Here is a 22065-nt window from a genome sequence, read left to right as displayed (position 1 = left end):
TGGGCTTGCTGCATCCTGTTTACATGACACAGGGCCAAAACCCTGAATTGGGTACAGACTTTCTCCATGACACCTGTACCCCATGTATGGCTTCATCCTTGTAAACCACATTCAAATAACACCATTTGCTGTGGGGTTGTAGCTCTTTTCTTGGGGACAACAGTGCCTCCCTACACTTTCAGCCCTTGCAAACCACCCTGAGGTTAGAATTAGGTGCCCAATGTCAATAGTGTGGCTGGGCATCTCATTCTGACCTCAGGAGCAGCACCAGGCAATGAACGGGGGGCATGTAGGAAGGCAGCTGCCCTTCATTCACTAGGAGATCCAAAAACCCACAACAAAAAGAGCAGGTAAAGGGTGGGTTTGTGGGAAATTTGTGGTCAGAATACTCTGAGGGCAGAATAGTCTTTGGCAAGTGTAGAGCTGCCCTCTCTCTGTGTGTACTTAACACTTCCCTGATGGCCACTTCCCTACACACCTTCCCTCTTGTCTAGTTTCTGTTAAATAGACAAACTTGAGATTTTAAGTCACACTGTATAGAGAGGAAACCATCTGAAGTCAAAAAAGGATGTAGGGAGGAGTGCTGAGGGAAGGACTAATTATTTCCTCATTGCAGATATCTGCCATCCAATGCAGTCAGGTTAGTTGACAAACTTGTCATTGAAAATAGGCAGTAGGATGATAAAGAGATATGGTGACTAGTAAGGGGGCACTTCCATTGTGTGCTAAGGGGATTCCTAGTGCATGTTATGCCATGGCATTGGAAGCAAAGGAGGAAAGATCAGCATCATGCAGGAGCAGCATTGCTATCTGGGTTGTGTTTGTCCCATCTGGTGCTAGGTTGCCATCTCCTTCCATCAATGCTGGCATGAGGCCTCCACTGTAAGGATATGAGGTTATTCATTTAAAAAACAACAGCAAAGTTTTTCATCCTTTTTAATGTGAAGATAGGCTACAATTAGCTTCGTGTTGCCTTACATCTTTCCATTACTATGTAATTTGTACATAATTCTTACTTCCTCTCATTCGTGTAAATTGTGGTGCTTAGTTTTTCCCTGTCAGAGAATTTGGGTTATTTATTGCATAGGTTGGGGATTTATGTCGTCTTCTTGTTATAACACAGAACAGTACACATAGCTCTGCTTAAGTCATACTTTGTTACATAGCAGGATTTTGTAGTAGGGATGTAATTGTTCATGCAGTTTCTTCTCAAAGTAAGCAACAGGTAATTTTAACAATTTCCTTCCCACTGTGAGAAGGTCTTTGAAAACCTTACAGTTTCTTACAGTTTTCAAAGCCTATCTGCAATTTGGGAATGTTTCCTGCACAAAACAACCACATGCAAATTTATACAAAATAAGTCCTGAACTGTACAGACTCTTGTCAGCTGAGAATTCTCCTTGTTGGGGGTTCTCAACTATTGAAAAGCATGCCATTTTGACAATGTTTTGAATATTTTCTAATATTCGTTCTATCTCTAGTCTCTGGCATCCCTAATGAAGTAGTGAAGCTCCTGTGATGAGTAAAATGTAATATAGTAAATCCTCTAGAAAAGAAACGTGGCTTGAAAGTAGCTAAAAAAATTAACCAGTTCAGGTATAGCATGCTCAAAATGATAGCCAATCAGACTGAGGCTGGGATGGACAACTGTTCCAGGTTGGAGGCCACTTTTTGGTGGACCAGAAGTGATTGGATGTTACTTCTGGTTTGTTTCACTTTATTTTGGCTAGTTTTCTGCCCCTGCCCCCCTCCCCCCAAGATTTGATAGGGCTCATCTGGTACTGTATAAATGACATCAAACCACTACATTTTGTGGTGGTTTGGTAGTAGCTTGGACAGTTTTCAGGTGATTTTTTTTAAAACCCATTTTCAGTTTCAGTTATAATTTTGGAAGCAGGGCTGGGGGCCATGGGGATGTCCTGTACTGCCTAGGAAGCTGCAAAAAGCAGCTGGGGTTGAACTTATTCCATCTTTCCATAGGTGCTTTATCTTCACTATTATAAACCTGCCAGGGAAAAAAGTACTGTCTGTCATATTTCAGGAATGTATTTGACTCCACAAATTTCTAGAAAGATGCTGGTAGACCAGTGATTCCCAAAGTGGGTGGTATGCCCCCCCCCGGGGGGGGGTGATAGAAAGATCCAGGGGGGTGATGAAGGGGAAAGGGGGCAGTGAGGGAAATAGAGGGCTGTCAGTAAAAGTATTGTGTGTAAGAAAGACGAGGAAGCAGTGGCCTTTAGGACCATAGTGGGGATGAAAGTTGCATGAAACATCTTTTCAGGGTCCCTTAAAACCACCACAAAGCCTCTCTTCATGTGATGGTATCTCCTGCTCTTCACAGTGGTGGGAAACTCTTGTGAGGGTTGTGTGTAAAATTAGGAGATTGCAACCAAATTATTGTGACTACAGTCATCCCTCCATATTTGCAGCTTTGATATTTGTGGATTTGATTATTCACGGATTTCATTAATATGTTTTCTCTAGGACTGTCTAGGTCCTCCAGAGCAACTCTGTGGTCAACTTTAACTAAAAGTTGCACTGAAAGACCATTTGTAGCTACTCCAGTGCCATTCTATGGTCAGTGTATATTGGACATTGTCCACAGAGTTGCACTGGAGGACCTAGAGATTCCTAGAGAGGTGTCCTCTCAGGTCAAAACAGTGTTTTTGTTATTTGTGGGTTTTCCATATTCACGGGGGTCTTGTTCCCCTAACCCTAGCGAATATGGAGGGACAACTGTATATTTGCATGTATTCATAGAGTCACACAGCATTACATATATGCATGTGTGTGTATATGCCTTCAAGTTACCTGTCAGCTTAGAGTAACCCTATGTATCCCATAGGGTTTTCTTAGAAAAAGACTGTTCAGAGGAGATTTTTTTGAGTTCCTTCCTCTGAAATACAGTACATGATATATATTGGTGGTCTCCCATCCAAGTACTAACCAGAGTTGACACTGTTTAGCTTCCAAGATGAGATGGGATCTGGCAGTTTTAGGATATTTAGGTCCTGCACATACACATACAATTTATATAATTGGAAGCTGGGATTTTGGAGGTCATGCAGTCCAGCCCTGGCTCGGGAATCTACTGGATGCATGACACATGATGTAATGATTAGATTTTAAAAAGAAATTCCCCTCTGGTTTTCCCATTTCTACTCATTATCTTTAGTTGCTTTGAGGAGCAACACGTTTCCTCCATTTTCTTCATTACTGCCCTTTGGATATTTGAAAAGCACAGGCTTTTTCTGCTCCAGGATAACTCAGTGTTTCCAGTTCTTTCTTAGAAGACTCTACATATATCCCAGTTTGTCATCTTTCTGAAATGTGGTACCCATGTCCTTTTAGTATTGCCATACTGTTTCCTCCCTTCCATCTCCCCTCCCTTTTTCTTTCCCCTCCTTTAGTGTAAACATTTAGATTTTAAGCTGCTTATTTGATTTTCTTAGTCTTATCAGTGTGTAAATTGAGTGTAGTGGAATGTATATTGACTGGGTTGGTCCACAAGGGTGTGTGTGTGGAACAGAGGGAATAATCTGAAACTCTCAGTCCTCTCAATGAAAAGATGTCTGATTTTTTTTTTTCATGAGCTCTTGGGTGGTAACATATGTCAGCTTGAGGACTGGTATATATAGGCATATACTTGTGTGGTCTAAAGGCACCAGATCTAATCTTGGAAGCTAAGCAGGGTCAACTCTGGTTAGTACTTGGATGAGATAATCCAACAATCACCAGGTGCTGTAAGCTATATTTTGGAGGAAGGAACTGCCAAAACCACCTCTTGAGTGCTCCTTGCCTAAAGAAAAACCTATGAAATTAATGGGTTTCCATAAGTCCCAGGCAACTTGAAGGCACATACACACAGAGAGAGGACTGCTTGGCTGCAAAGCTACATTATTTGGGTGGAGTGTAATAAAGTTTCACATCCCTCCCTCTCCCAGAAAGCAACTTTCCAGAGCACAGAACATGCTACCCTGGCTGTTCAGTGGCCAAGGAGAGGAATATAAGAGAGAACCCAACAGCACTGGCTGTTTGCTTTTAGTCAGCGTTGCCAATTTCTGGGGAATTCTCTCGAATCCGTGGAATTCAATTAATTTCTTTCCTGGGATTTTGACTGAATATTCCAGTAAATATTAGGGAATTCTGGGGATTTTGGATTTTGGTAAAGCATTCCGGGGAATATCTTTGAGGCTTGTTGGCAACACTGCTTCTAGTAGAAGGGAACTGAGGTGACTGTTCTGGAACTCCAGCGACTTGCTGAATAGTGTGGGATCTGAGATAGCATGGTCAGCGTTCTTCTCCCAGCTACAAAATTGTAGACAAGGGCCAGGTGTTACTTGGAGACTCTCTCTGCCCCCTCTTCCTTCCCCAGCCATTAAACTGCCAAGGTAGTATGCTTCAGCCATAGAACATTGCTAGGGGAGGAGCTGGACATTGTGCAAGGGGATAATGAATGCCTTCTTCGCAATATTGAAAAAGGCATGGGAGGGTATAACCTCATATTACATGTGCATAGGTCATGAATAGAATTACACTCTGTTGTTTTTGCTGCAACAAACTAAAATAGCCACTCCTCCAGCAGACTTGAAGCTTGCATGATGCAGCATGATTTATTTTCAGAGACTGGAAATATTACTCTTTTGCACAACAGTGCCCAGGATTGTTGGCTATGGTAGGATTCTGGGAATTGCTGTCTCCAAAAATAACATTTTCTAGTTCTGGTGTTTTTGTTTTGTATTGTTTTTAACTACAACACAGCTCCACTGATCAAAGCTGTGTGCAAAACAGAGTGAGCAGAAATACTGTACCAATTAAGAAACAAGATACCTCTGAGCACATGCTCAGGAATTTCTGATGGAATCAGCACCTCATTCCCAAGACCTTTCCCTCTTGTTGTTTTTTTCCTCAGGCTCTACCCTTCAGTGATCAAATTTCAGGAAGGTGTGGGGGTGGTATGCTTTTGTTGTTAGATAATTAGGAGCTCAAAACTTCTGCCTACTTTCATCTGCCAGAAAATCCCAATCTTGCTCTAAAAACTACAAAGACGTTGATGGTACTACATAAAAGTTTGCAATTATCTGCATGTCTCTTTGTCCTCTAAACTGCCCTCCCCCTTGTCTGGTTAACTGCCAAAAATCCCTGATTGAACAAAAAAAAAACACCCTTTCCCACCTCTGAAAAAGCCAGAGGAAGAGGAAATATGAGCCACTTTTAGATTGTCCCTCCTGGCCACTTTTGCTAGCGTTTCTTTCAACCTACTAGCTTATGCTCTCTTCAGTAAATAAAGTTTACTAAAGAATGAATGATTAACTGCTTGTCTTCTCCAGGTCATGTTATCAGAGATTGAACAAAAAGTGGTGTATCTATTGGAGGATTGCAAAGACCGGCCAGCCAGTGATAGTCCATGCCTCCAGGAAGAAGCAGAGACCCTTTCCTTGAAACTTAGAGATGTGAAGCTCAACTTGGAAAAAGTACAGGGCATGCTCCAGGACAAACATGCAGAAGGAGAGGTAAAACAAAACCACAACAAACTGGTCTGCTGCTTTTACATTTTTAGGAAGCGTGTATGTTTGTGTGTCTGCTATGCTTGTGTGATGACCTCTGGGCACATGTATTCACAAATGTTTCCAGGCCTGCTTTACTGTTAATGTCTCCTGGGCCCTGACTGCTCTCACCAAGTAAAGCATCCAACTCTCATTCTCTCAAAATGGGAGACTGGTAACCAATGGCCCAAATCCTGATTCTGATGTGAACAGACCAGATGATGGCTGGCCCATTCAACACCAGAACTGGGATATCTCTCTCTTACTATGCATTTTAATAAGTCCCCATCCCTCTGTTTTGACATTGGGTCGATATTCACATGTACATCCTGCTGTGCCATCCCGCATGGCCACCACCACCACCACCACATGTTGCTTTGCTCTGCGGTCAGAACAAGGCAACTAACCATGTGACCAAAGCTGGGCACCTCATTCTGATTTCAATGTGCTATTTGTCACTGTGGCAGCAGTGTTTACACACACGTCCAGCATGCTTCCTGGCACAACAGCAACCGCTACAAGTCACTTTGCTGTGAATTCTCAGAATGAGGTGCCCAGCCTACCTCAGAAATGAGTGACTTGTTGCCATGGTGGCTGCGCCGGGCAACATAGCAGGACACACATGGGAACAGTCGCTTGGCACCAAAATGGAAGACTAAAGTAGTAGAAAAGAGTCAGGTCAGCTCTGGGGTCAGAGTACTCCAGGCTGCCCCTGGAGTATCCTGGCCAGTGCAAACAGGACCTTGATCATGGGATACAGCCCAGTAATTCCCTGAAGACATTTTGAGTCTCTTGATAAGAAATCCCAACAACCCTACTGTCTTTAAACACCCTACTGTCTTTAAACAATGGGAGGATTGGTAAAATGTAAAATGTGCCTTCTAGTGCCATTGTGACATTGGATGTGAGGATTTCTTTCCCCAGTGATTTATGTCTAGCATCTGGCTAGCAGAGGTAAACTGAACATATCAATTGTACATTGCACAGTATGCAATATCTTGTAGCACATTTGAGACTAACTGAAAGAAAGCAGCTGTTACTTCTTCAGAATCATGGGATGGAGTATAGTTCAACTGTCATGGCTCCATTCTATGGAATCCTGGGATTTGTAGCTTGACGAGGTATTTGGAATTCTCTGCCAGAGTGCTCTTGTGCTAAATATCAAGAGAGTGGATTAGAGCTCCCTAGGAGAAAATTCTAAGTGTCCCATCAAACTACAAATCCTGAGATTTTTTAGAGTTGAACCATAACAGTTAAAGTACTATGAAGTTGCTATAACTGTGCACGATAGATATACTCTGACTCTATTAGAGGTAGGGGACCAGTTTGGTGTGCTGGGCCAGATCCATGTCCCTGCAACTCCATGTGGGTTGAATAATGCTAGAAGTCACAGGACTTATCTGCATTAGCCCTGTACCCTGAATTTACCCCAGGCCTGCCATTTATACCATGCAGCCCCCAAACCCTGAATCAGGTCTGGAATGTTTACACAATGCCTGGACCCAATTCCTGGTTTCAACACCTTGTCCCGCATTTTAAAAAGTTACCTTTTGCTGTGGGTTTTCCAGAAAACCTGGAGAAAAATATGGCAATGACAACAACTGGCAGCAATAAACAGCTACCGGTCCACCAGCATTCCTGCTAAGGCGGTCTGTGGATGTGGGTTGCTCTGGGCTTGTCTGAGATCAGACCAAGGCTAGGCACCTTGTTCTGACCTCAGAGCAACTTTTGCCCACAGTGGTGGCACTGGTTGGCTTGCAGGGGCCACAGCAGATATTGGGGAGGGGGCAAAATTTGGGGGAAATGCTGGGGCTAGAATACTTTGGGGACAATATTCTGACAAATGTAGACAAGCCCATAACCAGAAGCCCTGTGATGAAGTGGTGTGACCATGCCCCCAGATGTTACAGGGTAGTTGGTCACACTATGTATGCAAATACAAGCACAGTCGGCAGGAACATTCCTGTAGCCAATGCTAGGCTCTTGACAGCTGTACTGACTCCATTCCATACTGTCCCTCACTAGGAAGGGCATGGAGTGGGCAAAAAATCCTGTTGCCTGTGTAGCATTATTCCAGGCTGAATATATTGGATGTTGTCTCATTTTAGACATTCAAGTATTATGAGAGAAGGCCTTGGATGACATCTTCCACTTCCAGGTTTCCCATTTTTCCTTGCAATGTTCATGCTGAGCATTATGTGCTCTCCATATGCGTGGTCTTCATTGAGCTATTTTTGTCCCATTCTCAAGCTCCACTCAGGAGTGTTTTCTTTTCTAAACACTTTGAATGAGCATGTATTTTGTACTTAAGAAGACTTGGGAAGCCTTCTGCTCTCTCCCTATTCTGTGGGGGTGGTGCTGTTTTGGCTACATAAATAACCCACACCCAGTTAATGAATTTGCTATTAGCTTGTTCCGCAATTCAGAACATGTTTTCTGAGGAGAATGGGAGCTTTTTTGCAATCAGTGTGAAGGGCATCACATTGGGAGAAATAATTAATATTAATTTATTATAATATTTATGTTCTGCTCAACATCATAGGAACTCAGAGCATTTTAACCTCAAGAACATTTTAAGCAGTTGAAAACACTTCATACTTTGAAACAATGAAAATCAAAGCCTGTTGAACAATTTCATTTAATATGTTAAAACAATTCAAAAGTTTTAAAAGCAGTTGAAACCACTTGCATATTGAAGTGGGGAAAATTCAGCCTGTAGGCCATTTGTGGAGGGGTAGCTTCCTAAGCTTTGTCCCAAAATTCCCTGGAGATAATGGGAGAGGCAATTTTGGCACATTCTTAGCCTCTCCAGGGCCCAAGATGGGCCCAGAAAGGGCTGCAAATGGTGAAATTGCCTCCAAACCCTTTAGGCTGGAGTATATAAGACAAACATAATATTTTTTCAGGGGGTGCAGCATGGGGTGCTGACTTCATAGTCCCATGGGGGGGGGCATTGTGGCTTCTTAACACTCACACTTGGCCACCCCAAGTACACTTTGAAAACAGCATCATTATTATTATAGATCAAATGCATCTGAGGAAGTAGACAAGTCTAGGAAAGCACGTGCTGCCAACTTCTTTCTTTAGTTAGTCTCAAAGGTGCTACAAGATCTCTCTACTTACTGATTCTACAGACTAAACACGGCTATATCTTTGAATTATTATTATTATTATTATTATTATTATTATTATTATTATTATTATTATTTCTTACCCACATCTCCCCAATGCTTGAGGCAAGGTACAACATAGATTAAAACACATAAAACCATTTTAAAAATAGGTCAAAACAACTAGAGATAGGACACATTAAAATCATCCAAACATAAATTTTAAAGTATAGTCAGCTCTCCTTATCCACAGATTATCCATGGATTCAACCACCCATGGCTTAAAAAGATTCCAAAAAGATATAAATTGCAAGTACTGCATGAAAGAGTTCTAAGCATCCCCATTTCCTTTCTGTTACTGTTGTGGAAAAAACAGTGGAACTTGAGGGGTCATGAAGAGGAATAGGGGAACAACACAAGTTGACAGTGACACCAGGCTGTTCCTCCCATTGTCTCCAAGCCACTTTGGAAGATTAAAGCCAATTGTGATTAATATTTATTTCTTTATTTGTTTGTTTCATTTATGTCTCATCTTTCTCCAGATATGGGACCCAAGGAGGTTTGCAACAGTTAAAAACAACAGTCAAAAACCTGGTGATTAAAAAGTTTAAAAGGAAATAAATCAATTACCATATTATAACAACAACTAATTTAAAACAGTATAAAATCATTAAAAAGCATAACAATAAAGACAAAAACACAGCCCATGCACTCCTTTGAAAGACTCTTAGGCTGCATCTGCTCTGCAGAAATAATGCAGTTTGACATCACTTTAATTGTCATGGCTCAGTGCAGTGGAATCCTGGGATTTGTAGCTTGCTGCTAAATATCTCACAAAACTACAAATTGCAGCATTCCATAGCACTGAAAGCTTTGCTTTGGTGCCACAACAAACTACCATTCCCAGAATCCCATAGCATTGAGCCATGACAGTTAAAAGTTGTGTCAAACTGGATTATTTGGTGTTTATCTGCTCTTTCAGAATACTGCAGACCTCTCCTGAAACTTTTTGATATCCTCTCTTTTTACAGGTAAGCCTTGAAGAAAAAATCTCTGAGAACAACTCACAACCTCTTTGCTTTGACCTCTCCAGTATATTTCCAAATATTACTTCAGACAGGTCTGTGGTCAACAGACCAAATAGTTTACAGCATCAACAGGTAATTTCTCCCTTTGCCTCTCCTTTGCATGGTGAAACATTTTGCTATTTTATTGTTGTCATATAAAGCATTTATATCCTGTTCTTTCATCCAAGTGCCTTAAATGTTAAGCAGTATGACAGCCTCTTTTCTTAGATTTACATTGTAAATTTAAGATACAACACACAAGGAAATTGGAATGGGGAGGGAAGAGGGAAAATTGTGTATTGCTTTGCTGTATGTAGATTTGCCAGGCTAAACATCTTGCTTTAGATCTTGAGTTGCTGTTCCAGGGGAAGAATACGTCTAGAAATCTCTTTGCACAATTGGCGTGGCAGTAAAGAAACTGGAGCTACAGTTAGGAATTAAACAAACTTGAGTTAGCTAAGCTAATCTAGTCAGACATAACATTAAACTAGGTTAAGCATTAAACCTTCTGCTCATGCACTTTCCTTATGCGCTCACCTCTTCCCCTGTAAGGCCGGCTCTTTATGCTGGTCTGTTCAGAGTTTTTGTCTCCTTTTACTAATTATGTGAAGAAATTTATATCCAGGGTAACTGTCTTGGCCAAGGAGCAAATTATAACAAAATCCAAAATACACATTATGTTGATATCTGTAATAAACCAACCAGAAAATGGAAAATACATTGCTTAGGCTTCTTCATCAGGCATAGATGTTCTAAAATCATTTTTAGGGCAGAAATCTGAAGATGACAGAGTCACAGAGCTGCATCTCCCTTGAGATGTTAAAGGTGATGCTTAAGATGGTTTTGGATGAGTTAGCTACTAATATTCAGGGAGGGAGAAATTATTCAAGTAGAGGCTGTAAACCTTGTTGGCTGTGAAGCTGCTGTGGACACAAATAGCTAATGCAATGCAATAAAATTTAATTCTCCATTGTCACAAACCTTTAAAATCTCAAAAAAAAATATTCTGTTACATTGTTTTGTAAAATGTAAGGTTTAATAATAACATTACAAGAGTGAGGGTAGCTGAAATTATTATTATAGCAGATATTATAAAAATATCTATAGAGCTGCTTTCTCCAACCTGGCATCATCCACATAAGCTGGACTGTAAGATCCATCATACTCCACTTACCTGGGGATAGAAAGAAGCTTGTACTTCAATACAATTGGATATCAGAGATTCTTTTACACATTCTACAGTTATAGCAGTCTGAGCCCACTGAAACTCACTAGCTGCATCCTGGGATTTGTAATTTGGTGAGGTTTTCGCACTCTCTGGCAGAGACATCTAAACACTTCACCAGTGGAATCAAAGTGCTATAGTTGTGTAGTTGGCAAGAGACCAAGGTTCAGTAACTCTGTTCCAGAGGTACAGCTATGACACAGATAAATTAACAGACTAAAAAGAAAAACCAATTAGAACAAAGAATGAAATGTGTGCCCTGCTTCTTAAAAGGAAAAATTAGGTAGAAAGGAATTAAGGATGAGAAGGAGTTTGGGGCGGGCGGGCAAGGCTTGTTGTTACAGAGTCATCATCCAAAATACTTGGGACCAGAAGTGTTTGGGATTTCAATTTTTTTTTTAGATTTAGGAATATCTGTATTTGCATATACGTACATAATGAATTATCTTGGAGACAAGACCCACGTCTAAACACAGCATTCATTTATATTTCATATGCACCTTATACACATAGCTTGAAGGATATTTTATACAACATTTTAAATAATTTTGTGCAAGAAACAAAGTTTCTGTAAACTAAACTATCAGAAAGCAAAGGTGTAATTATCTCAGCCACCTATGAAAAAAGTTTTAATTTTTTGAATATTTCTGGGAATTCCAGATAAGGGAGATTCAACTTGAATGTGCTTTCAAGTCAACTGCAAGTTATGGTGACCCTATCCTAGGGTTTTTGTGGCCAGATTTATTCAGAGGAGGCTTACCAATGCTTTCCCCCTAGTCAAAGAGAGTGTGGCTTGTGCAAGGGCACCTAGTAAGTTTCCGTGGCTGAGCAGGAATTTGAACCAGAGTCTTTATTCAGGACTCAAACCTCTACACCACACTGGCTTTTGGGGCTACTCTTGCCCCATTTGAGAGCGAAATGGATCTTAGCTCCAGTCATTTTCAAGAAGAGATAACACCATCTTTATGTATGTGCTTTCCCCCCTTGGTCTAAATCAACTTCCAATGATAATTTCTTTCAACAATAAGCATGCACCTTTGCAGTTGCCCAGTACTGGAAATTATGTGCAAGTTTGCTTCCCCCCCCTCACCTCTCAGGAAGTTGCTCATGAAATATACAATTAGTAGTTACAGAAACCAAGCGCTCAGAACCCATAACTAGGGACTACAGCAGGGAAAAGAAAAGTGTGGTTTTGTGAATCTCTGCCATTCTTTTCCACAGCAGGGAAGTCCTTCTTGCCTTTAGCAACTTCTCTTTGTTTTATTCAAGAACTATTCCTCTCATTTTGAAAGCATGCAGTTAGGAATGTGTGTCAGGCATTTGGATTCAAAGTAGTCAAGAACTTTGGAGCAGATGAGCAGCTAGAAGTCAGTTCAGATTCCTGGAGGCAGCAGTCAGATTGTAGTCAGGGGCAAGTGTTAGGTAGGTCATCTGTTGGCACACACACACACACACACACACACACACACACACACACACATATATACACATATAAGTGTGTAGCTGCTTTTGCACTGAGTTACATGGTCTGAGGAAGCCTATGAGATCTTGAAGCTTTATACTAGGGGTGGGCAAAGTGTGATCTGTAGATGCATGTAACCTGTGTCTTCAGAAAGATTGTGTGAAGAGTCAGCTCAATGTGAAAAATTTGCACAAGAAATACACAGCTGGTCCTGCCATTTAGGGATAGTGGGGCAACCACTTCTGGTGGTAGATGCTGGGAGGCACCAGTGACATCTTCCATTTGTTTTCCTGAGCCCCCTGGCCTATTCCCTCTCTTGGAGAGCAGCACTGTTTGTGCTGTATAGCTATGCTATCCATCACTTCATCTGGCCTGATGCCCTTACATGTGGCAGAGAATCCCATCCCACAATATCTGTTGGAACAAGCATCAGATTGAATTGCCATGCCTGCCCATTTTCGGAAGAAAGGAAGGTGCCACCTTATCTAGGATCATCGATGTTCTATTTTTTTAAAAGTGTCATTTTCCAAGCTTTGCTCAGGTGGCACCTTATTTTTTCAGGCCAGGAGGATGCGAGATGCTTTGGGAATATCCCAATTTTACTTTTCAGCCATAACTGGTGACCCTAAGCAGAGAAGGAAACAATTACTTGATCTTCAGAGTGCCCAGTTTGAGCCCCATTGTTCCTGGCAAAATAACAATGGCATGGGGCAAAACATCACTTTGGGCAAACTCCCGTTTCTCACATTTTGGGTTTCCTCTGTGGTGTTCCTCCTTTGCAGGAGCTCCTGTCAAAACTCTCTGAACAAACCAATCTCATTGACTTCATTGCTGTGTATGTGGAGAGGATGCAGCCACAATCTGAGGACAGCACAGTTCTGGAATTACAACCAAGGTAAAATAGGCCATACAGTTCCAAATGTGATGACATGAAGCTGCCAGGGAGCCACTAGGTTTGGATTTATTTTATTTTATTTTATTCTGTAGCTTTAAAAAAGAATGTGAGTCAGAATGGGAATGGAGGAAGCACTGGAAGCAGTAAGCATTTATTTTCTCTTCCTGGTTTTTAATAGTTTTCTGTACAGAATTAAAAAAACATAGCCATGTTAGTCTGGAAAATCATTATGCAACAGGATTTTGTAGCAGCTTTGAGACTAACTGAAAGAACGAAGTGGTAGCATGAGTATCACGAATCTACAAAAGCTCGTGATATTGGCTTCTTTCTTTCAGTTAGTCTCCTTTGCTTTCTGTTCAGAATTTATACTGAAACTGTACATAAACTTGTACTAGAGCTATACCTTTTCTGCATAGGAAGTGTAAGAAGGGGGTCCTGAAGTTGATTTGCTTGAAGTCAATGTGTCTTACTTTTGAGTAAATGCATTTGGAGTCAGGTTGTTGGGTTTGATGAGAGCTTGCATTTTGAATGTTCCTCAGTATTTCGCTTACCGAAATTAGAATCTATTGTCAACAGTTTTAGTGACTTGTGTTGGTTTTTCTCCTCGTTGTTTTTTGTTTTCCTAATGGATGGTGAAAATCCAGTCATGAAGCACCAGTTTCAGAAAATGAGTTCTGTGTTCTAACTCCAAAGGACCAAACAGGTGATAAGTGGCAATATTTGCAAGAACAGCTGCTGTGCAAAAAGAATCCCTATCACTTTGAGCTTACTGAACCTCAGGTTAGTATGTTTACCAGGTTAGAACAATTCACTCAAAAGATCTAATACTAAGAACCTGGAATCACTACATTTTTGAGTGACAGCTCCCAGAACTCACGGGGATTTTTTATGAGCTCTGCAAATTTTTTATGAGCTCTGCAAAAGCTATAAGAGAATTTAGATTTTTTTTTGTATGTACGTATGTTGTTGTTGTATACTTGGAAGTTGTTTCCAATTTATGGGGACCTTAAGGCAAACCTATCATGGGTTTTTCATGGCGAGATTTGTTCAGAGGAAGTTTACCATTACCTTCCCCTGAGTCTGAGTGCATGTGATTTGCCCAAGGTCACCCAGCTTCATGATGAAGCAAGGAATTGAACCCTGGTCTTCAGAGTTGTAGTCCAACACTCAAACCACTACGCTAAGCTGGCTCCTTACACCAAAAGCAAAAATAAAGGCAATGTGGGATTGTTCCAGTTATCCTCTCAAGGCACTCAAAACAACACAGATACAGCCTTGCATTCTTCAGTAATGTGAAGAAGCTGTATGTTTTTGCAGATGTATTTGTGTTGGTGCCTTCCACAGGAAGGAGAAGTCTTGATGGGTCCTGGATACCCTTCTCTCAACTCTCCAAGTGGAGGAGTGCTGGACACAAATGTTGGTACACACATAGATCTTGACATCGCTGCTGAGTGTAAAATTGAAGAGATGTATATCATAAGCAGCACAATTTCCATGCATATTTCCACCATGTGAAGAGGATTAAGTGAACTCCAGCCATGCCCTAGTAGTAGTAGTAGTAGTAATGAAAAGTAAAGGACAGTATAAAATGAACATGGTTGTCTGATGTTCACATTCTCATCTGACTGACCTGTTACTGACACAAGGCTTTCCCATTTCTTAATAATGGAAACTGTTATCTAACCTATGCTTTCCTTAACTTTTCCTCTGCCCGCTCCCTTCCTTCCTCACCTGGTACAGCTGTGACTGAAAAGCTACACTGCAAAAGGTGTATATACACCACCACCAATGATGCTTCAATTATCAGCTGTTGTTCAGGTGTGAGGAGGAGCAAGTGAACACCAAGCTCAGTTCAAAGTGATAGCATTACTGTGCCAAGCCCTGAACAGTTCATTGTCATCATCCCCAGTAAAAATATACTTTATATTTAAGATCAGGCAGGGAGATTCTGTGATTAGTACCCCAGAGTAGTGTGTGGTCTTTAATGCCACCACACGTGTCAGGGCTTTCTTTATGGTGACTTTCCAGTTGCAGAACAGATGTCATCAATTCTCAAATTTTAGATACTGGTTTAAAAAGTATTTGAACAAATTTTCAGAGAATAGAGTAAGTGTTTATTTGTCATCAGCTGACAGGTGTTGTTTGTGATTGTTCTTGTTTTCTCCTTATGTGATGCTGATCACATGAAGAACAAAACATCTGAATTGGGTTGTTATTTGCAGCCAAAGGTAGCAATAGCATTTATATTTACATACTACTTATCAGTGAACTCAGCACTATCTAAGCTGTTTACAGTCTGTAAGCCAATTGCCCCCAACAAGCTGGGTACTCATTTTACTGACCTACAAAAGGATGGAAGGCTGAGTCAATCTTGTGGCTGCAGTACTGGCATTTAACCACTGCACCACCAGGGCTCATTATGTACGCATAGTCCATGTGTGTGTGTATGTGCTTTCATGTTGCCTGAGTTTTATAGATACCTATTTTTCTTCTCTGGAAAGAGCTGTTGTGTAGTAAACAGCATGCAAAACTACATATGCATAGCCATCACATGTGACAATTACATGTGCTTTTTAAATTGAATCTGCATGTGGGCATAGAGACTACTGAATGTTTTCCAGTGAATTGTGCATGTGTACAGAGGAAGGAAGTGGCAAAACCACCTCTAAGTATTCCATTTGTATGTACCAGGGCAGAATTTTGGTGGGCCCAATAGATGCCAGGCTTTAGTTGTTAGCAGATTTCAAGCCAGCTGCTAGGAATGGAGCGTACAATTTCCAGACCATAATCATGGTTTTATTGGTTTAAATTGCATCTGCACCTAGATTTGGGTTTTTTTGTTTTGCTTTGTTTTGCTTTTGAAAGAACATTATGTATCACCATAGGTTTAATCTGGAGCATTTGTCTAAACACGTTTTGCTTTTCCAAATGTTAGATCTCTACCAAAATAAATATTCTGCCCAAGGGTGCCACATCAAGTGTGAAAACTCCAACCATCGAGGAGCTGAAAATGTACACTGCACAGCTTGGCAACCTAAGCCAAGAAGCATCTGTTCAGATACAGGTACTACATTTATTTTTTCTCCTCAGTTACATAAATGATCAATATGGCTAGTGGACAAGGTCCAACCTCAGCAGGGGGAAATGTCTGTTCCTTCTTCCCCACATTCACACACACATATTCCCAACACAAAGGGAATGTGAAGTACCAAAGCATGCAGTTGAAAGGGATCACATGAGCTATCTAGTCTAACCCTTACCATGCAGGGATGCACAATTAAAGCACTCTTGAGAAATGGTAATCAAACTTCTGTTTAAAAACCTCCAGAGAAGGAGAGCCTACCACCCTCTGAGGCAATCTGCTCCAATGTTGAATAGCTTTTACCGTCTGGAAGTGCTTCCTAATGTTTAGATGGAATCATTTTTATCATAATTTGAATTCTTGCTCTATCTGTGATTCTATGTAAGACCTTATTCACAGACTTGAATGTCTCTTCCAGTACTCATTTCTGATAGGTGGTACTATCTTAACATGTTCTTAAATCTGTTTGCAAAAATTAATCCAATTGATCAGTACTCTTGAAACTGTATTGCAAGTGCAGACTTAAGGACCCTAACACTGTTTTGCTGAGCTAGTAGGATGTCATGGGATGTTCATGAACATTGTAACTGTTCAGGAAATAAAGCCATTAGAATACCTTATGACCAGCCTCTGTTAGGAATGATAAAGTTCTTGATTAAAGCTTCATGTGACCCCTTGAATGAGATGTAGTTCAGTTGAGCTTGTACTGCCAGTTTAGTATTGAGAGGTGATCTTAAAGGAACAGCAATGTCAGGAAGCAAAAAATAAAGTGAGGGCTGTATTTCAGATAGCAGTCTGATTTGAACTAATAGGATAGCCATTTTGCTTTTGGTTTATAGATTTTGTGTGTGTAATGTTTTTGCTGCAAGTTGCCGTGGAAGCCCTGCTTTGAATGAACAAATAAATAAATAAATACATTTAGAACCTTTGTAGCTACCACTGTTTGCCTTTTCCCCACTCTTGCCTACCCAAATTGTGACCTTCCAAACAGAAACAGCCCCATATATTTGGGGGGGAGGTGTTTCAAAATACTTTGTTATGTATGTGAGGCCCCCACAGGGCTATTGGCTTGCTGGGTCACCAGTTGTGGAGGCCACAGATTTCAAATGCTTTCTCCTACGAAGAGAATGAGGAGGCCAGCTAGTTTTGAAAGAACTAGGAAAAGAAGCCTTCACTTCGCAATGCTGTCTGTGGTCCCAAAAATATCAGTCATGAGCCAAGGGGTTGTTTTGCTGACATGGTGGGTGTCCACACAGGCCAGATAAAATATTCTTCCCCACTCTCTCAGTGAGGAGTCTGGACAATGTAGGGCTCAATCCCTGGTTCTGATGTGAATTGTCCAAATGACATCTGAGCATTGAACCTGTCACATACCTGCTTAAACTTTTTTTTTAAGTTAACCTTTTGCTCCAGTTCTGGAGCCCTTTGAGCAGTGTTAGGCAGCCATTTACAATGTGTCCATTTGTGTTGTCCAGCAGTGCCACTGCTGGTGGAAATTGCTTGCTCTGAGGTCAGAACAAGGCATCCAACCTTGTGATCAATGCTGAGCACCTTAGTCTGACCTCCCAAGTGAGCAACTTGCATTAGTGGCCATGCTGCTGAGCAGAAGGGATGTAGCCAGGATTTTGGGAAGTCCAGACTAAGTGCCACCATTATAATGGAACACCCCCCCCCTGGCTACGTCCCTGTGAGCAGTACGGTGAGACGCACATGCAATCTGCTGCCTGGTGTTGCAATGGAGGGCCCAACATAATGGGGGGATGTCAGCACAGTTTTGGGGCATGCTTCCTACATCAAGATTTATACAGATTTCCCATATGTGTGTCAAGCTCTTTAGAGGAAGCTGAGAATTTTTTTATCTCTCTCTCTTCCAGGAAAATATAGCAGGGGATGTTCCATTGAGCTTGGATCAGAAACTCTTTGAGCTGCTTCTGGCAATCAGCCGCTGCTTGAACAACATGGAGCAGATGTTAAGCACCTGCGCACTCACCAGTGAAGAAGCTCCTATGCAACAGATGCTCTATGAGGTGGGCAGAGATGAGAGTTTTTCTACATACATGAAACTCATGTGTGCTCAACGTTTATCCTTAAACCCAGTCAAAACATATCTGGTGGTTTGGATTCAGAAGCCTCCCAGGGATGCCAGCTTTCATTTTTAAAAGAAAGGAAGAAGCAGTTTTCTATACTCTAAGATTTTAAACATTTGCTTGAAAAATTAGAGATAGCTTGGGGATTCAAAGCTGGGTTTCTCCTCTCCTAGACCAACATGCTGTCCTCTATACCACAAGTTACTTCTTTGGATTACAGTATCCCAGCTATGCTGGCTAGGGAATTCTGTGAACTATAATTTTTTTTTAAAAGGCAAGTTATTTATTTGTCTATGCTTTTTTGTCTATGGCAAATTTTAGAAAATGCTCCTTTCTTTTCCAGACAGTTTTAATTTAAACTTCTGTGGAGGTAAGGGAGTGAGCCAAAATTCCCCAAACAGAAACTGCCTGAAACTTGGAATGAGTGCCAGGAAATGGCATTTGCATTATTGCTGCAGTACATTTTCTTCATAACATCCAAATTAATTATTATATTAGGACAATGTATAATAATGTACAATAATGTAATGTACAATATAAGTTCCATTTTAATAAATAAATAATAAATAATAAAAATTTTATTTCTATCCTGCATTTTGCCAAGCAATCAAAGCGGCTTACAACAGGTTAAAATACATCCATATATACATAATGCCCCCCCTTAAAACAAGATTAAACGGTGTAAGATTAAAACTACATATTAAACCGTCTAAGGTAAATAAAATCATAATGGGCAGAGTTCACTAGACGAGAAGTCTTATTTGTGGCTGAGCATTTTATTCCGGGAAGGCCTGCCAGAAGAGATCCGTCTTAATGGCCTTTTTAAAACTCTCTAGATTGGTGATTTGACGGATCTCATCCGGCAGGCCATTCCATAAGTTGGGAGCGGCTGCAGAGTATGTACTCTGGGAGGTCGCTGTCAACCTGGTCTTTAAGGGCTGTAATAAATTCCTCCCAGAGGACCTGAGGGCACGGGGCGGATTGTATGGAAGTAGGCGATCCCTTAGATAGGTTGGGCCCAAGCCATGTAGGGCTTTAAAGGTGATAACCAACACCTTGTACTGTGCCCGGAAACTGATAGGCAGCCAGTGGAGTGACTTCAATATTGGTGTTATATGGTCACTCCTTGCTGTTCCTGTGACCAACCTGGCTGCCATATTCTGTACCAACTGGAGTTTCTGGACTAGGCACAAGGGTAGCCCCATGTAGAGCGCATTGCAAAAATCAAGTCTTGAAGTTACCAGTGCATGTACTACAGTTTTGAGGTCACTCTGTTCCAGGAAAGGGTGCAGCTGGCGTATCAGCCGAAGCTGATAGCAGACACTCTTGACCGTCGCATTCACCTGATTCCTCATCTGAAGCGATGGGTCAAGAAGCACCCCCAGACTGCGAACACAGTCTTTTGAAGGGAGCGTGAGCCCCTTTAGGACTAGAGGTTGCAGCCCAATCCCTGGTTTGGGGGGCCCCTACCGTAAGTACCTCCATTTTGTCTGGATTCAACTTGAGCTTGTTTTCCCTCATCCAATCAATTACTGCCTGAAGACACTGGTTGAGAGGAGAGATGCCATCTGTCATTGTCGCTGATGACTGGGACATGGAGAAATATATTTGGGTGTCATCAGCATACAGATAACACCCCCCTCCATGTCTACGGATGATTTCTCCCAGCGGCTTCATATAGATGTTAAATAGCATCGGGGACAGGATGGCGCCTTGAGGGACACCACAATTAAGCTCTGTTTTTGAAGAGCGACTGTCCCCGAGCATCACCCTCTGGAACCTGCCCGAGAAGAAGGAGTGGAACCACTGCAATGCAGTGCCTCCAATTTCCAACTCTCTCAGGCGTTCCAGAAGGATATCGTAATCTACAGTATCAAATGCTGCTGAGAGGTCCAGCAACACCAACAGGGTCACGCTCCCTCTGTCAGTGGCTAGACGAAGGTCATCAGTTAAAGCGACCATGGCAGTCTCCACCTCATACCCAGTCCTGAAGCCCGTTTGAAATGGATCAAGAAAATCGGCTTCATCCAAGACTGCTTGGAGCTGAAGAGCAGCTGCCCTCTTGATCACCTTGCTCAAAAATGGCAGATGGGAAACAGGCCTATAATTTTTCATGTCCAGAGGGTCCAGGGAGGATTTTTTCAAGAGTGGTCTAACTATCGCTTCTTTCAAAGAAGATGGTATATGACCCTCCCCAAGGGAAGCATTGATGATATGTCTGAAAAGTGCCATTTTCACACTCCATTCCACTCCCCAAAGGGCAAAACTAATGCAGAAACCTGGAGGATGTTCAGGAACACGTTGTATTCAAATAATAATGATCTGGTCCTATTGATGATTAACTTTCTGCACAAGGAGAGGGGGAAAGAGAGTACAAAATGCCACAGTGCTGAATATTCTCCATCAAAAGTAAAAGGTGAACAAGCCCAGAAAGACGCATTATTGTATCCTTGTAAGGCCCCCTTCACACCCTCCAACTGTCCTGTTTTGTCAGGGACAGTTCTAAGTAATCCTGTGTTATCACACTTTCTCAGCTGCTTTTAAAATGTCCCAGTTTCTCTCTCCTCTTACCACCTTCCTCCTTTGTACTCATCATCCTGCAGTTGCCACAAACTGATTTCAAAGTGCAAAACACACAATTAAATCACTGGGTGGGAGGAGGAGAGCAGGGACCAAAGTCTTTCCCTTTCCTGTAGACTGAGGCAAAAACAAACTGCTGCATCCTCACTTAGTTTGTGTGTTCTTCCTCATTAATAACGTTTGCCATCATAGCCACACTTTGATGCTGGTAGGCCTTGCATGACCCAGTTTTCATCTGTGAAATGTTTGAAGGTATGCCTTTTTCTTAACAGATTGAAACCTGATTGATATCCCAGCTACAGTACCTTTTACAAATACCATATTTACCTGCTTTTTTTGCCTTCCTCTCTTCCAGACTCTTTCTGCTGAACTACAAAAACTTCATGTAGATATTGGTGAAAAAAAGGAAGATCTTTTGAAGTCCATCACTTCTGCTGGTGGTAACCCTGAGAGATTCTCTCAGTGTTTTATCAACTTGCAGACATGGCTACAACAGACAGAAGCAGCCACTGCTTCTAGGAGCAAATGTATGAAAGCTGACTTGGACCATTACAGTAATTATGAGGTACTCCTAGTTGAATTTTCACTTTGTTTTTCTTGTATCCTTTTCAGCTACATCTCACAAGAGGCACACTTTGTCTTTTTAGCACTTGCTACCAGAATGACATCACATTGAGCATTTTGTGCCTACTCAAAACTAACATTTGGAAGCACTTAGGAAAATCATAGCCAGTTTTGTTCTATATCCTGTGTACCAATTGGGAATCAGTCCTATAGTTTCATCATGTTGTTGTTACTTTCCTATTGTTATTTTTGATAATCACAAAGTGAATAATCTTGCTGCTTTTTCATCACACCCTAACATCTACTGCTTGGTACAGCTGCATCACTCCTCCTAATGGCTGGGCCAAACCTGTGCTAATGATTATAACAGAAAAGTACTCTCTTCCTATCAAGCACACACAGGTAGATGCACATGAACACCCATAATACGTGTGCTTAAGCACATTG

At 41.5% G+C, this 22065-nt stretch overlaps 1 protein-coding gene across 3 annotated transcripts in view; it reads left to right on the top strand.

The window, feature by feature from the left end:
- The window catches only part of SYNE2 (spectrin repeat containing nuclear envelope protein 2), a 233730-nt gene that overhangs the window by 100466 nt on the left and 111199 nt on the right, over nt 1-22065 (top strand). For 2 of the 3 annotated variants that reach the window (XM_042454459.1, XM_042454452.1), the window contains 8 exons: nt 5331-5513; nt 9688-9816; nt 13193-13305; nt 13398-13448; nt 13950-14085; nt 16241-16369; nt 18262-18414; nt 21410-21619. In XM_042454459.1, coding sequence (XP_042310393.1) covers nt 5331-5513; nt 9688-9816; nt 13193-13305; nt 13398-13448; nt 13950-14085; nt 16241-16369; nt 18262-18414; nt 21410-21619 — 1104 coding nt within the window. The remainder of the gene's footprint in view (nt 1-5330; nt 5514-9687; nt 9817-13192; nt 13306-13397; nt 13449-13949; nt 14086-16240; nt 16370-18261; nt 18415-21409; nt 21620-22065) is intronic. The other variant, XM_042454444.1, reaches the window with a different exon arrangement.

Source organism: Sceloporus undulatus, chromosome 1 (genome assembly GCF_019175285.1).
Source record: "Sceloporus undulatus isolate JIND9_A2432 ecotype Alabama chromosome 1, SceUnd_v1.1, whole genome shotgun sequence".
Taxonomy (NCBI): domain Eukaryota; kingdom Metazoa; phylum Chordata; class Lepidosauria; order Squamata; family Phrynosomatidae; genus Sceloporus; species Sceloporus undulatus.
Note: the sequence above shows the minus strand (reverse complement) of the source record. Positions and strands in the feature narration are given on the sequence as shown.